The sequence below is a fragment of the Eutrigla gurnardus genome (genome assembly GCF_963514095.1).
Source record: "Eutrigla gurnardus genome assembly, chromosome: 7".
In the NCBI taxonomy this organism is placed as follows: Eukaryota; Metazoa; Chordata; class Actinopteri; order Perciformes; family Triglidae; genus Eutrigla; species Eutrigla gurnardus.
In genome coordinates, this window is record NC_139921.1 from 22,782,491 (window position 1) to 22,796,186 (window position 13,696).

General features: G+C 44.1%; 2 protein-coding genes across 5 annotated transcripts in view; one reads left to right on the plus strand and one right to left on the minus strand.

The window, feature by feature from the left end:
* The first annotated feature begins 97 nt into the window (after window positions 1-97).
* LOC311016289 (ankyrin repeat domain-containing protein 34B) lies at window positions 98-3,563 on the plus strand. 2 transcript variants are annotated; one of them, XM_084013889.1, is made up of 5 exons: window positions 98-122; window positions 561-776; window positions 1,103-1,285; window positions 1,794-2,010; window positions 2,645-3,563. In XM_084013889.1, exons 2-5 carry the CDS (start codon window positions 564-566, stop codon window positions 3,442-3,444), a joined length of 1,413 nt encoding a protein of 470 aa, XP_083870015.1. In that variant the 5' UTR covers window positions 98-122; window positions 561-563; the 3' UTR covers window positions 3,445-3,563. The 2 variants fall into 2 exon arrangements, with proteins under 2 accessions (XP_083870015.1, XP_083870016.1); XM_084013890.1 differs by lacking the exon at window positions 98-122 and having other exon boundaries at window positions 700-787.
* Window positions 3,564-4,087: 524 nt separating this feature from the next.
* The window catches only part of LOC311016291 (single-stranded DNA-binding protein 3), a 33,811-nt gene continuing 24,202 nt past the window's right edge, over window positions 4,088-13,696 (minus strand). The window contains exons 6-18 of one of the 3 annotated variants that reach the window (XM_084013894.1): window positions 12,647-12,730; window positions 11,395-11,454; window positions 11,205-11,271; window positions 10,633-10,697; window positions 10,298-10,359; window positions 10,065-10,110; window positions 9,564-9,599; window positions 9,394-9,448; window positions 9,144-9,214; window positions 8,668-8,746; window positions 8,523-8,551; window positions 8,276-8,377; window positions 4,088-6,959 (exon numbers count right to left, since the gene is read on the minus strand). In XM_084013894.1, coding sequence (XP_083870020.1) covers window positions 6,789-6,959; window positions 8,276-8,377; window positions 8,523-8,551; window positions 8,668-8,746; window positions 9,144-9,214; window positions 9,394-9,448; window positions 9,564-9,599; window positions 10,065-10,110; window positions 10,298-10,359; window positions 10,633-10,697; window positions 11,205-11,271; window positions 11,395-11,454; window positions 12,647-12,730 — 927 coding nt within the window. In that variant the 3' untranslated portion in view covers window positions 4,088-6,788. Of the gene's footprint in view, window positions 6,960-7,062; window positions 7,242-8,275; window positions 8,378-8,522; window positions 8,552-8,667; window positions 8,747-9,143; window positions 9,215-9,393; window positions 9,449-9,563; window positions 9,600-10,064; window positions 10,111-10,297; window positions 10,360-10,632; window positions 10,698-11,204; window positions 11,272-11,394; window positions 11,455-12,646; window positions 12,731-13,696 lie in introns of those variants that run through there. The other 2 variants (XM_084013892.1, XM_084013893.1) reach the window with 2 other exon arrangements.

Below are 13,696 nucleotides of genomic sequence, written 5' to 3' on the forward strand. Positions count from 1 at the left end.
CAATAAACCTTTTAAAGGATCAGATGAAATAATGGCATCATCTGAATGAACTCAGGATTACTCCTTTCTTCTTGTTTGTAGAGTTGGAACCAGTAAATAAGCATTAAGGAGGGAGCGTGAAGGTGAGTTTCATGTTCACTGTTCGTACTGTGGATGTGTATGCAGCTATTTATTATCCTGTATGTCATGTCCATGTCCAATATTTCAGCATTTATACTACAATTAGAAGCCTTTACATTTTTATACTTCATTTAAAATAGCTTGAATCTACAAGCGACTGACAATACATGGTATATTGTCCAGTTTCTTTTGAAAGTTAAAACTACTTGATCTTAGTTTATTTGATCATGCTTTCTTATCATATATTTTAATTTGTAGATTAAAAAAAAACGCTTGTATAAAATATTATTGTCATTGTTCCTTGAGACTAGATTTTCATACAGATAGCAGGCAAAATACGTCTAAAAGTAAAAAGACACTAAATGTGTTTTGAATACTGTAAGATAGTCATTCTTTATTTGTGAAAATATACAATAGTCTGATTTTCCTTAACCCTCCAGGCCATGGCGGACCCCCTGTCAGACTGCAGCCCCCTCATCAGTGCGGCAGCCTCCTGTAAGCTTCGTCTGGTGCGCCTGCTGGTGGAAGGCGGCGCTCAGGTCAATGGGTGCAACCCGAGAGGAGAGACCCCTCTCCTGGCTGCCTGTAAGGCCCTGAGAGGGGAGCCGGACGGGCCTGCAACGGTGAAACTCCTCAGCTATCTCCTCCAGAACAAGGTCAGTCTGCAGTGAGTAATATTTCCAATTTCAACTCAGGATATGCTTGAATGCTACAGCATGCACGTTGTTCCACAGAAGTTCAACGGTATATTGATTTCTCATGCATAATAAATGTGTACCTGCTGTAAGAGGGGTATATGGTACTAATGCATAGTAAACAGGTTCCTGTTTCGATTCTGAACGTACTGGTGCTGTTGAACACAAACGCAAGATAATCATTGATTACATATAAAATATATCATGAAGTGTATCCTCACTCGAGAACCAGAAAACCAGAGAGTTGTTGTCATCCTCTGTCAAATGTCCTCCTTGGTACCAATCAGGCAGATCCAAACGTGCAGGACCGGGCCGGACGCACCGCCCTGATGTACGCCTGCATGGAGCGAGGGGGAGCTCAGGTGGCGTCCACGTTGCTGGCTGCGGGGGCCGACCCCTGCATGGAGGACCAGTCCGGAGCCTCAGCACTGGTGTACGCCATCAATGCACAGCACCAGCCTACACTGAAGGTCAGTACTGGTGGAGACAGCTGGAGATGGAGGGGGGGAAAGAAAGACTGTGCTGAGGGAACTGAAAGCATCTACATCACCTTTCTATTTATATAAACCTGAAGGTGGAACTAATTTGAATGTATGTACTTTTGGGTACTTTGAGAACAATGCATCATAGTTTATTGTAGGTTTCGTATGTCAAATCTTAATTTAAATAAGAACTTTTCTGTCACTAAGAGAAGTAGAGTAAAAAATACAATATTTCCCTCTGAAATACAGTGGAGTGAACTTAAAAAGTAGCATAAATAGAAATATTCAACTACAGTAGAAGTACCTTTTTCAACTTTCAGTAGAAAGGTATGTTTCTAAAGCGTGTCCTCCTTACAGATAGGAAGGAAACACTGAATCTTTTTTACATGATCATCATGAAAACAGTTAAAAAATGTTGGTACTGAAAAAACCTCACCATTGGGCACCATCGAACTCCCAAATCCAATCAATACCTCGGCAACACTGTGTACCTCAGATCTTGGTGGAGTCCTGCCGGGCCAGGGGCCGCAAAATCATCATCATCACCACGGAGACGGGCGAGAAAGGAGGCCAGGTGACCAGGCGTCCCCTGAACGTGACTCCATCTCCTGACACCTCGCCAGTGTCCTGCATGTCCCCGTCCGAAATAGTCCTCAAGACGGGCTCGCCCAACTCCCCCGAGGGGGAGAACATCTTCAACTTCAGAGGAACTAGTGAGTAACGCCGATAGTTTCCAATTTAGATAAAGGAGGATGAAAAACAAATCTAAAAAGATTGAATGTCTAAAATCATCAGTGGTGTGTGTCATTTTAATGGGCTAAACATACAAAAAACATCTCAATATATATGAGAAATCCTTAAATTGCTGAGACAAATGGAAATCTAGCTGCACTAATCGACATCCGTGTGTGATATTATTTGAGTTCCCTGAGTTTTCCACCTCCACGGTGAGATCAGAACCACCAACAGACGGCTTACTCAGTATGCAGACACCGTGCCGCTCCTGGATATAGCAGAGCCGCGCTTAACAAAGGCAAGTCTAGACAGAGGAGAATAAATTCCTGGTGGTTGAAATCATTAGCTGAGTGCCTCATTCTAGGAGGAGGCAAGATGAAAAAATGTTGTCAGGGTGAGGCGAGGTTAACCCTGGCAGTGAATTACAATGACAAGGAGCAACACTTCTTCTGCATTGCATTTTGGGAGAAATCAGTTCTCAAAAATCAAGGGTATACAGTAATATTGACAGTGTTTCTGCATATGACACGCCCTTATCTTTAGACCCTCTGGTAAAGAAAACGCTTTATGTGTGATGAAACTCATCACCTGTGTCTCATTCACTTCCATCAGGCAGACGAGGAAGCAGCGGCTGCATCAGACCCCCCTCCAGGGAGCCGAGTCCGTTGCCACCTCCCAGACAGAGAGGCTTATCCGAGCCGTGGCTGGCCATCCACAACCTGGCCAGTCTGAACCGGACTTACGAGGAGGGCGTGAGGGAGAGGAGCCTGCGGGAGGAGGGGGACGGAGAGGAGACGAGGGGAGACGAGGAGCCAAGTTTCCATCAGCTTAGGGCGGAAGAGAGGAAGGAGAGCACGGTTCAAAGGACGGATTACAGATGTGGAGGAGAGAATTACAACGGCTGCCGGGAGGACTTTCTCCCGAGGTTGTCTCAGTCCGTCCTCTCCCTGGCAGAGACGAGCTCGTCCCCAGGCGGACAGGTCCCTAAGAGGTGTTTGACACCCGGAGGTTCAACATCACACAGCGTGACCCCGAGGACCCGTGATGATAAGCTTCCTGCCAGTGTGTCGCCTCACTCCCGCCTCCGCAGGAACACCCTCCCCTCCCTCACCGTGGTTCCTCCTCTGCCTCACCTCCCGCCCTTAGTCGACCAATCAAGCTCCCACCTCCGGGTTCCATTCCAGGGCTACACTTCTAAAAGCAGGAGCATGGTGTTTTTGCCTCATCCACCCTCCTCTTCATCCTCAGAGTCCCCAAGAGCGCCGTTACTCCCCCGGCTCGCCTCCTCCGTCACCTCCCTGATTGCTGCCCCTGCCTCTGGCTGCGGCAAGAGGAGCAGGAGGTCACTGCGTCGCCACTCGGCACATCTTGAACAGATCAGGAGAGAAGGAGGAGGAGGAGAAACCATTTAGGGCTTTCATAACGTGGTTCTCTGGCGGGAGAAAGCAGAGTTCAAGCAGCAGCCTGAATGTGAGGCTGAAGAGGAGAAACAAAGACTCACAACTCCAGCAACAGACTTGTAACAGAATCACAAAACGAGTCAGTAAAAATATAAATAAAATTAGTTTTAACTTTTTTTTTTTTTGCATTTTTGTGCCTTTGAATATTTGCTTCAATATTACGCTTAGAAATTCTGACATTTTTGTCAGTATTTGCTGATTTTCTTTGATAGTAAACTAAACATTTGTCTCGACAACAACCAAAAAAAGGAAGTGCTTAAACCCATGGCTATCAAAATATGTTTATAATCCAATGGTTCTTCTATTGTGACCCTTTATAGCCAAGCTACGTCTGGTGAGCACTCCTCGGTTTCATATCAAAATGAGCAGAAGAAGAACAACTATGCCTTTTCTTGCCAATATTTCAACATTTCACAGGCCCTCTGTTTTATCTCTGGGATACGGTTCTATTGGTTTGGAAAAACAAGTTTGATCTATATTCTGCAATAACATCAAGGGAAAAAATAAACAAAAGTCCAGAGCATTTTGGACGTGTCTTAAGTTTGTCCCTCATCACAAGACGTGTGAAGGTCCAAAGTCCAGTGAGAGAAGTGCATTTTCATGGCAAAAGGAGTGAAGTCATTTTATTTGTTTTTAATATGTATCTACAACAAGGGGGACACAGGCAAAAACGACTGACGACTTGATGAAAATTAAAACAAACAAAAAAACAAAACAAAAAAAACAAAAAACATTTATTATCAATGCAGTTTTCCCACCTTTTTTTCCTCCAATAAGCAACATTTTTTTGTCTAAAGAAACTTTACAAGATAAAGAAACATACGAAGAAGGAACCTCTCATTTTACTACACGAGACATTTAGGATCTGAAACTAGCCTAACATGAGATACAAAGCAACTCCCCAAGGACAGACTGCCTCATATTCAATACTGCTTTGTCATCAAGAGGGAAAAAAAAAAAGAAAGAAAAATGAGGAATTGAACAGAAAAATCTCCCCTCAGAAAACAAAAAGAAAAAAAAAATCCTCTCAACCCTCCCTTCCCCTGAATGTTACAGTATTATACATCAGCACAATAGAAATACAGAAATGATCAACGTTGTGACGGCTTTACTTACAGGACAGAAAGATAGAGAAGTTCGACTGCATTTTATACAACAGTATTTCAAAGTACAGGGGAGGAAACGCCTGTTCCCGCACTCTCTCTACCTCTTCTCAGCAACAAGAACAAATCTGTTCGTTACTTTTTTTTTTCTCCTCGTTACTTTTCCCCAAAAACATTTCTTCCCGGCCCATTTTAAATAGAATAAAAAAAATCCTTCATAGTAAAGTCTGTACTCTGGTCCCTGGTGTATTGGATTGAGGGCCTGCTGTGCCCTGTTGTGTCAAGAGGGGAGTTAAATGCAGTGTGTTGGAGGCAGATGTGGAAGGGACAAGTTTTATCAAACTTCTTTTTTTTTTTTCTCCTTTGCTCTGTTCTTGCAAATTCCCTTTCAAACACAGTGAAAAATATCCCCCGTTTTGTGGCTCTTTGTCCACCTTGCTCAAAATTTTCCAAGCTCAGGAGGCAGAGGAGAGAGGCGCCTGGACAATAGCGTTTACTTTAAAAGATTTTTTCAGGAAAATGTGTGTGACACCGAGTGAGCCAAAAGGCGTTCAAACGCGCTCACTACAAAAATTGTCCTCCCTCGACCTGTTTGGACGCCGTGACGCTACAGCCCAAGCTGCCACGTCGGTCTGCAATGAGGTGAAATAGCATAATAGTCTATAGCAGCTCCAGTTTCTGATTCTCATCATCAAAGACACACCATCTCTGAACAAAGACACACAGTTGCCCATAATCAGCACGTTTCCGATCAACTGTTGTGATTTGAAAATATCAAAACATGTCAATGATATCAAAATGCATTTTACAGTATTTACAAACAAAAACTATTCAAATCAAAAGATGGAGAGAGTTGTACAAAAAAAAAAAAAAAAAATCAGAGAGGAGTGGTGTGTGAGTGTGTCGATGCTGGCCCTTTGGAAAGGTGTGAAAAGGACGGAGGCCTTTTTCTTCAAGATGAGCGGGGGGGAGGGGGGGGGCACTCGTTACAGTCAACAGAGCAATGCCTATCCGCTTCCTGCTTCGCTCAGACAAGAAAACGCCAAGCATCCCATCAGCAGAGAACAAGAAGTCCTATCAGGGAGAGCACTGTATGACGAAAACATGTCCGCAAGCTAATCTGACTGGTGCGTAAAAGCAAATTTCCCATAAAGCACAGACATACATCACAGTGTGTTGAGGACTCATCGGCAAACAGAACAAAAAAAAACAAACAATCCAAGTGTTCACTACAGTTCAGCAGAGACGATAACGCAGCCTATGCACATGTCGGAGTGAACAGTAACCTAAGTGGGCAGCATTTAGTGGAAGCAGCAAGGGGGGGGGGGGTCTTCAGCACCTACGGGGGCTTGGAGAGGGGGCTCTAACGATGTCGGACTGAAAAGAGGAGACACTGCTGACTGGATCTGCATATTTACACAGTTGCTACTAGTTCTGCAATTAACATTAAAAAAAAAGAACAGGGATAACACTTTTAAAAAAGTAACAATGATTCATAAGACAGATTTAAAGTACATAAATAAATAGAGCTGTGCATTTCACTGCATGGAAGCTACTAAAACAGGAGCCGCTTCTTCTTCTTCTGGTTTGGATTATTGAACAAGGAGTTAAAAGTTAGATGGTTGCTAAAACTCTGAGTAAGAAAAAGGAAAAAAAAAAAAAAAGGAGGGCCAAACAGTACCTTGATGGATAAAATCTTACCTGCAGGGGGCAGTGTGCTCACAATGAGCCACATGTCACACAGCAAATTATTTCTGATCTGTGTGCACATGTGCTGTCTTCATCATAATAATGTGCCCTTAGAAAACAACAGAAATTAGAACCTAATCTTAAAATGATCATACCATTATCATTAATAACAATAATACAATAATAAAAATAGCAATGATACAATACATACAGAAAAAAAAAAATTTGGGGGGCGGAGGAGGGGGGGAATCATCACAACACCTCTGTTAAAAATGTACACACAGAGAGAACAATGTGGGGGCAAAGGGGTCGTTTTATCCGAACCTCAACTGAATCCATCGGGAACAGCAAAAAAAAAAAAAAAAAAAAATGGCGCTAAAAAGTCCAAAGCCGTGGTCAGAGGTTCCAGGCAGCTGCTAAAAAGACCCGACGCCGTGTCCTCACGGGAGGGCTTATCCAGTCTCCTCTCTCCCTCTTTCTCTCAGTTTGTCCTCCTTCCCTCGCTCATTGTCTAGAACCTGACAGGAAGCCAGGGAGGCCGGGGCCGGAGTCAGAGAGGAGGCTCTTCCTGTTGCTCTGTGACTGCTTCCTATTCAGACCTGCGGCCATCTTGCATGCTCCGGGAGGGCCCGTCTTAATTAGAGTCCCAGCATGCTCAAGGGCTGTCCCAGAAGTCTGCGTGGCCACAGAGTTCCCGAGTGAGAAGGGAAATGGGTTGGAGATAGCGGACCCCGTACAGGTGGATGGGGAGGCAGAGGGTGTGTGTGTGTGTGTGTGTGTGTGTGTGAGGAGGGGTGCGGGTCCAATCCGAGGTGACGTAAGGATTGAATTGAAAGGGGGAGGAGGGGGGGAAATCAGGTGCAGGGGTACAAAAATAGGGGGAGGGGGGGGAATAAAGAAAATTACAAAAAAAAGGAAAAAATAAAATCACACACTCATCGTCATGTTGGGTGAATACTGAAAAGAGAGAGAGGGAAGGGGGAGGAAGGCACAAATGAGTGGATGTGTCACTGACAACATGTAAACACCAGGGGGCACTCAGACCCAGCCCTGCAAAGCTAGAGGAAGCACAGACTTCCTGGGTGGCTCTATCACACCTGATCCAACTTAATACTTCTATAATAGCTCTGAACGGCTCTTATTTTGAAATATGTCTTATGATTCCCAGCCCTACTGCTGATTTGTCGAGTCACGGCATCGGTGCTCGACTGAGATTCCTGGCTGTGCGCCCTGTGGCTCTCCAGGTTGAGGGTCACAATCTTACACAATGCTAGGAACACAGTTTCCCTACACAAGTTGAGAACTTTAGCGACTACTTTGTTCTTTAAGCTGAACATATTTTTCCTTAGACACAACAAATAAATCTGATCACTGATACGGAGGGTATACAATGCATTTCAAGTGATTAGTAAGTGGCTACAATGCAAGCAGAACATCAGATATTCTTTACAGCCCTATTTTCCCCATTACTATTCTGTACAGTGAACACGCTGCTGTGCGCTTCAGTGACAGCGTAGCATGTTTTGCATTTCAAATTTATAGCGCCCACGTTATAAAGTATACTTGGGACCAGTATTGTCCTTTTGTGTTGCCATGGGTCTCCTGTTCTCTACCGAGTACATCCGAGTGGATCATTTGATGCAGTGTGATCACAACTGCCGATACCTCACGGCTTATTCAGGTCCAATCGGACCTGAGCAAGTGAAGACCTCTTTTTCAAACTACTTTTTAAGTAATGCACTTCTTAAAAACATCTCTTTAATAACTATTGATTATTACATTAAGTGGAGGTCAGTTGAAAAGTGACACTGCTACCTCTTTAGTCAAATAAAGAAGGTGTTAAGACTAACCAATATGGCTAAAAACATAATAATAATAATCTATCACTTATCTGTGATCGAAACCCTCTGCTTGCATTCTTGCACTGGTTTGTCATGAAGTCAAGGATAACTGTTAAGGGTCGTGAGATGCCATTCACTCGCTCTACTTACACTTTCGCTTTGGAATGGGTTCAAGAAGTTCCCGCCCATTTCGCCGTCATCTCTCGGCGTTCCAGGAGGGTTGTTCATGCCCCCCATGTTATTAGGGGAGCTCTGGGGGAAGAGAAGGCAAAACAAAACAAATACAGATGAGACTGTGGCTGAAAAGAGCATCAGTGAAGTGTAGAAAGTGGATATTCTAAATACAGTCAAGCAAACGAGAGAGGGTTATTGAAAATCTGATTTTTTTTTTACTCACCTTTGGCAACCCATCCATGTCCCCAGACCCTAAGGGAGTAAAAGAAATACTTCAATTAGGTTCCAAGGTACACTCGTTTTAAAATAAAACGCTGTTTTCCGTTGGAAACATATCGGTTAATAAGCCACGCTGTGTTCAAACCCACCTAATGATCCATTCATGTGGTGTGGCTCCATGGCTCCCATAGCTCCCATTGGTCCGTCAGGCCCAGGTCCCATAGGGAACTGGTGAAAAGATGGAGAGCAAGCCTTATTAATGACTGCAATATTATCTTCATGTCTGACCTCTGTGGTCTCCTAAACTCAGGGTGAAGTAGATTTAATTCATTCTTCCTGGTTCACTTCCAGTCGATTCTTATTGAGCTCAGCGTGGCAGCATTATATTTCTCTAATGCCGAATTGTACTGCTGCCCAGTGATGTGGTTAGAAACCCCATTTGAGGTGGATTTCTTTTTTTTTTGGCAGGGTTGTTGTAATTTTAATCATTACAACAACATCCATAATTTAAACCCCAGAAATCAATCTGCCGTTTTCTGAAACGGTTACAAGCCTGGAAAGTTAAACCTCTAAAAAAACAACATTACAGGGCTATCCGTTAACTTTAATCATGTGTCAGACTCACATTGGGCCTGTTGCCTCCCGGTCCGATAGGATTCATCATTGTATAGATGTTTTCACTGGAGTTAGTTGAATCTGAGGAGAGAAAAAAATCAAAATTAAGTGACATGATATTAGTATTAGATTACTAATTAGACATTTTAATATAAAATCGACACTGCTTGGTAGGTGAGGGGACACATTCATGCTTGTTTAGTGAGGAAATGAGATCTATTTTCTATTTTTAGTGCTGGGGACATAATGAGGTGACGCACCACCTGGGCTGGGCATGATGGGAGTTCCAGGTGGACCTCCTCCGCCTGGAGGACCCTGGAGGAAACGATGAACGATAGGAGGTTAAAATGATGCTCAGAACATGAATTAAATTCCAGCTGTATCCCGGAGAGCCGCTCTGTTTTTTTTATTATTAAATATTTGAACTCACCACATAGTTTCCTGGAGATGAGGAGGAGTAGGCTATCTGCAGGGGGAAAGAAGAAACAGATAATCAGATCTGAGGCTGAATGTGAATCTATAGAGGGTGGACAAAATAAGAGCAACAATTTACAATCCAATACCTGCAGTACATATGACGTTAGTGAAGCTTATAAATGTGTCAGACTGCAGGAAGGATGTATCGTTTCCAGTATATAGTACGTTTTTATACCACAGTTTGTTCTATAAATATCACTTTAAACGTCATTCAGGGAAACTGCCTTGGAAAAGAGGAACAGTGGTCACAAGTTCCCCTCGATTAAACTGACTGACGGACACAAGACTTGATATTTGTGTAACAACGCAAATCAACACCTAAACCTAAGCTGAACACAATCAAAAAGTATGTATTTTTCTGGGCTGATGAACAGGATTGCATGACACTCGATGTCATTTCCCCCCCAACACTTTTATGTGGTCATGTGTAAAAGGTCAAGGCTTTCTGACTCACAGAGTTAGCATTAGGTCCTGGCCAAGGCCCTCTTCCTCCGGGACCCCTGAGGCGAAACGATAAAAGAAGGAAGATAGAAATAAAGGGGAAGAGAGAGAAAAAATGACAAAAAAAAGGGGAAAGTTGAAAATGGCGTGAGGAGAAAAGGCGACATAAATAACTTGTAGTAAAAGCAGAGATTAACCACAAAGAATCATTCTATCTGGCAAGCTGTATGAGATTCTTCAACTTACATGTTCATTCCTGGCATGGGGCCGCCCATGGAGTTCGGAGGAGGCCTCATACCTCCATAATTCTGGAAGACAAGATGTTTGTCAATGAGATGGAATTCTTCATTCGCAATAATATTCCTGCTTTTGTGGATTTGGTGGATTCTAATTATTGTCTAGGATTTGGCCTTTTAGCCCGTAAGAGCAACCGCACAGACATAAACAGTGATGGATATTGAATAAGAATATATCGTATAACAATTTAGTTTTATGAATACAAGTCTACCATAATACACATGTCAAATAGCTGTTTTGGTAATAAATGAATAAGTGTGTCTGTGGTTTCAGATTGGTCATACCTGTGGGCCCATGGCCATTCCTCGAGGAGGATTCATTCTCATAGGTCCGCCCATGTTAGGATGTCCTGCAAGAACAGACCCGCAGAGTTACACACCGACTGCGATGCACTGGCGCTCACGTAAATCCACATATGGCTCCTCTCAAAATCAGGAATTAAGACGTGCCGCAGACAATGCTTCATCCTAATCCCATTAGTTGTAACCCGCTGGCCCCCGAAGTTGTAATCTGCAGCTAAAATCACCACAGACCCCTCACCGAGCCAGACACACCCACGAGTATCCAATCCACACATTGGTCATTTTAATTGAACGCTTTTTAAAAACTGAATACATGTTTCACAGTCAAATCAAACATTAGTAATAATAAAGGCCTAGAATGATTTATTTTGATATCCCGTTATTTGATGTCATCTTGTGTCTGTTTAATTGAAGTTAATCAATAATTGAAATAATCATTAGTTACAGCCCTAGTAGAGTCATCATCCATCACAGACGATGTCTACTAGACAAAATGAACATATTTCATGTGGAGGAACCAGAATTACGACGATGAGAGCTTTTCCCAGGCTTACCTTGCGGTCTTGTCGGGTCCAAACTGTTTGGCAGGAGGGGCTGAGATCCAGGGATTCCCCCCGGAGGCTGAGGAAAGACCAGGCATGGAAACCGGTTGAAACACTGACTCACCTTCACACTTGGTAACACAGATGCTTAACAGAAACAGTCGCTAAGAAATGCCCCCCCAAAAAAACCCTGCATGTGTACCTGATTTGGCATTCGGAGTGCGGGACGCGGTCCACCTGGATACCGTGGAGACATGAAAGGCTGCACAGAGAAATGGAGGAAAACGGGGGGAGAGAAAGGGTTGAGGGAAGGAATTGTGGGTAAAAGAGACACAGAGAAAACGTCAAATTATTGATAAATCCAAGAGCATCCAAACAGCAGTCGCACTGAGGACACAGAGATGGACACGGTGTGGCTGGACAATGGAGGATGACACTGAGCGATCGCCTAGAAACATAAAAAATACACTTAAGCAGGTTGGTGTTTTAGGATTTTCGACAACTTCTGCTGCCACAGACACTCAAAACATAGATTTGTGTGCAGGTTAATGTGTGTGTGTGTGTGTGTGTGTGTGTGTAAACACGGTGTTCACACAGCTTCCTGTACGCCCGGCCTGCTCTCACTGTGGTGTAAGCCGATTCGGCCTGTGGTCTGCCTGCGTAGTTAAGAGACACCCTCAGGCCAACAACACCGTCCAAAAGCCTTAGAGGAAGCATGTCCACACTCTCTCGCACACAAGACGGAAACCAGAAACCACAAGAATGAAGAGCCGGGCTGCCGCGGTTAATGGGCAAAGGCTAGCTTTACCTCCACCGTGGCATCTGTAGCTACCGTTCTGGACAAGTGTTGAGCGTACGCTCACTGAGAATGAAAGTTTATCACGGCTGAATATGTTGAATACGCTCGTATCCGGTTGGAAGCTTGACTCGGAGCTCTCTCCATATGTGTGTGAAGTGGGAGTACATACGTGTACCCATGCGTTTTGTACGTATATATGACGTGTCCATCCCTTGTTTTATTTATAAGGTGCAAGAGCAAGTAAGCAGAGGAGAGGGGAATATGTGTGGATTTGTGCGTGTGTGTGTGTGTTAAGAGTGGAGGAGCAGATAAGTGTGCAACCCCCCACAAGCTGCTCTGGGGGGTGGGGCAAAGAGTAAATTATTCATCCCACACAGGGATAGACGATTCTGGGCCTTGGAGAGGAGCGGGGGGCCCTGCTGCCTCTGGATGCTCGGCTTTCATGAAGGAGCCGAGAGGGACCAGAGGGGCCGACGTCTACAAGGAGTAAACCAGGACAAAACTAGAGCTAGCGGGGCTAGAGGGTAGGGGAGGAAGAGGAACGTGTGCGAGCAGTGAATGGAAAGAAAAAGAGCTTGTGTGTGGGTGAGGGTGGGGGGGATTTAGAGGGAATGAAAGAGAGAGGGGTGTTTGAGAGAAAGAGTTTGCCTCTTACCTGGCCATGAGGTCCCATCATGGGGTTGCTGGGGTTGTGTGGGGGGGGCTGTGCATGTGGGGACTGCTGAGAGCCTGGTGGTCCCTTTAAGAAAGAAGAGCGATATCAGAGAGGGGAGGGCCCAAAAGTGGGCTCGACACCTGGAGGAATCACCCGATGAAAATCATAAGATAGAGGAGGACGAGAGGGGGGGAAGCCAGCTGGGAGTCTTTAGGTTAGGAAGAAGAGGAGCAAGAGGACGGACTCCTCAACAAAAAACCACAGAATTAAAAGCCAAAGCCCGACAGGAAAACAGATTTCATTTGTCTTTGGAGTCCAAACAAGCGAACAGAAATATTTGTTTTGCTGGAACAGCTTTAAACACGTGTGGATTCGATGAAAGAGATGATCCTTGGGACCCTCAGGTCAGAGGACTACAGGTAGTTTCCCTCTCAACCACACGGGGGCAGTGTTGCCAAAGGCTTTTCACAACAGGACAGGAAGCAGCAGGACAGGCACTAGTGGCAACTTCAAACCACAAAGATGATACTGACAAAAACAAGTTACAGTTGGGAGTTTTTTTTTTTTTCCTGCTCATTGTGCGTCTACTTCAGTTCACAATGCATGAAAGAAAGCGACCCCTGAGCTTCTCCGACACACTGCTGTGTTATTGCTGACATTTCACCCCCAGACAAGAGGTTAACGACCCCTAATAAATAACTCATTATGCAACAGTCTCTTTTCCGCTCTTATCACGGTCAGTGCCTTCATCTCTTCACTGTTGATCGCACAAAACATGCCATTTAAAGACATAACCATGAGCTCTGGGAATCTGTCAATGGGATTTATTATTTTCTGATGCTTTATGGGGGGAAAAATAACACATCTATGAAAGAAAAAATACAGTTGCAGCCCTGAACTTTTCACTAATTCTGATTTAAATAAAAGTTTTAGACTCGCTCTGTTATTTTATTCAGACAAAGTCCTTGTGCAGCTGCTCGTGTTTCAACAACATTAAACATATTAACATGTGGGCTCTTCTGTTAAATTAAAAAATACAACACGCCATGT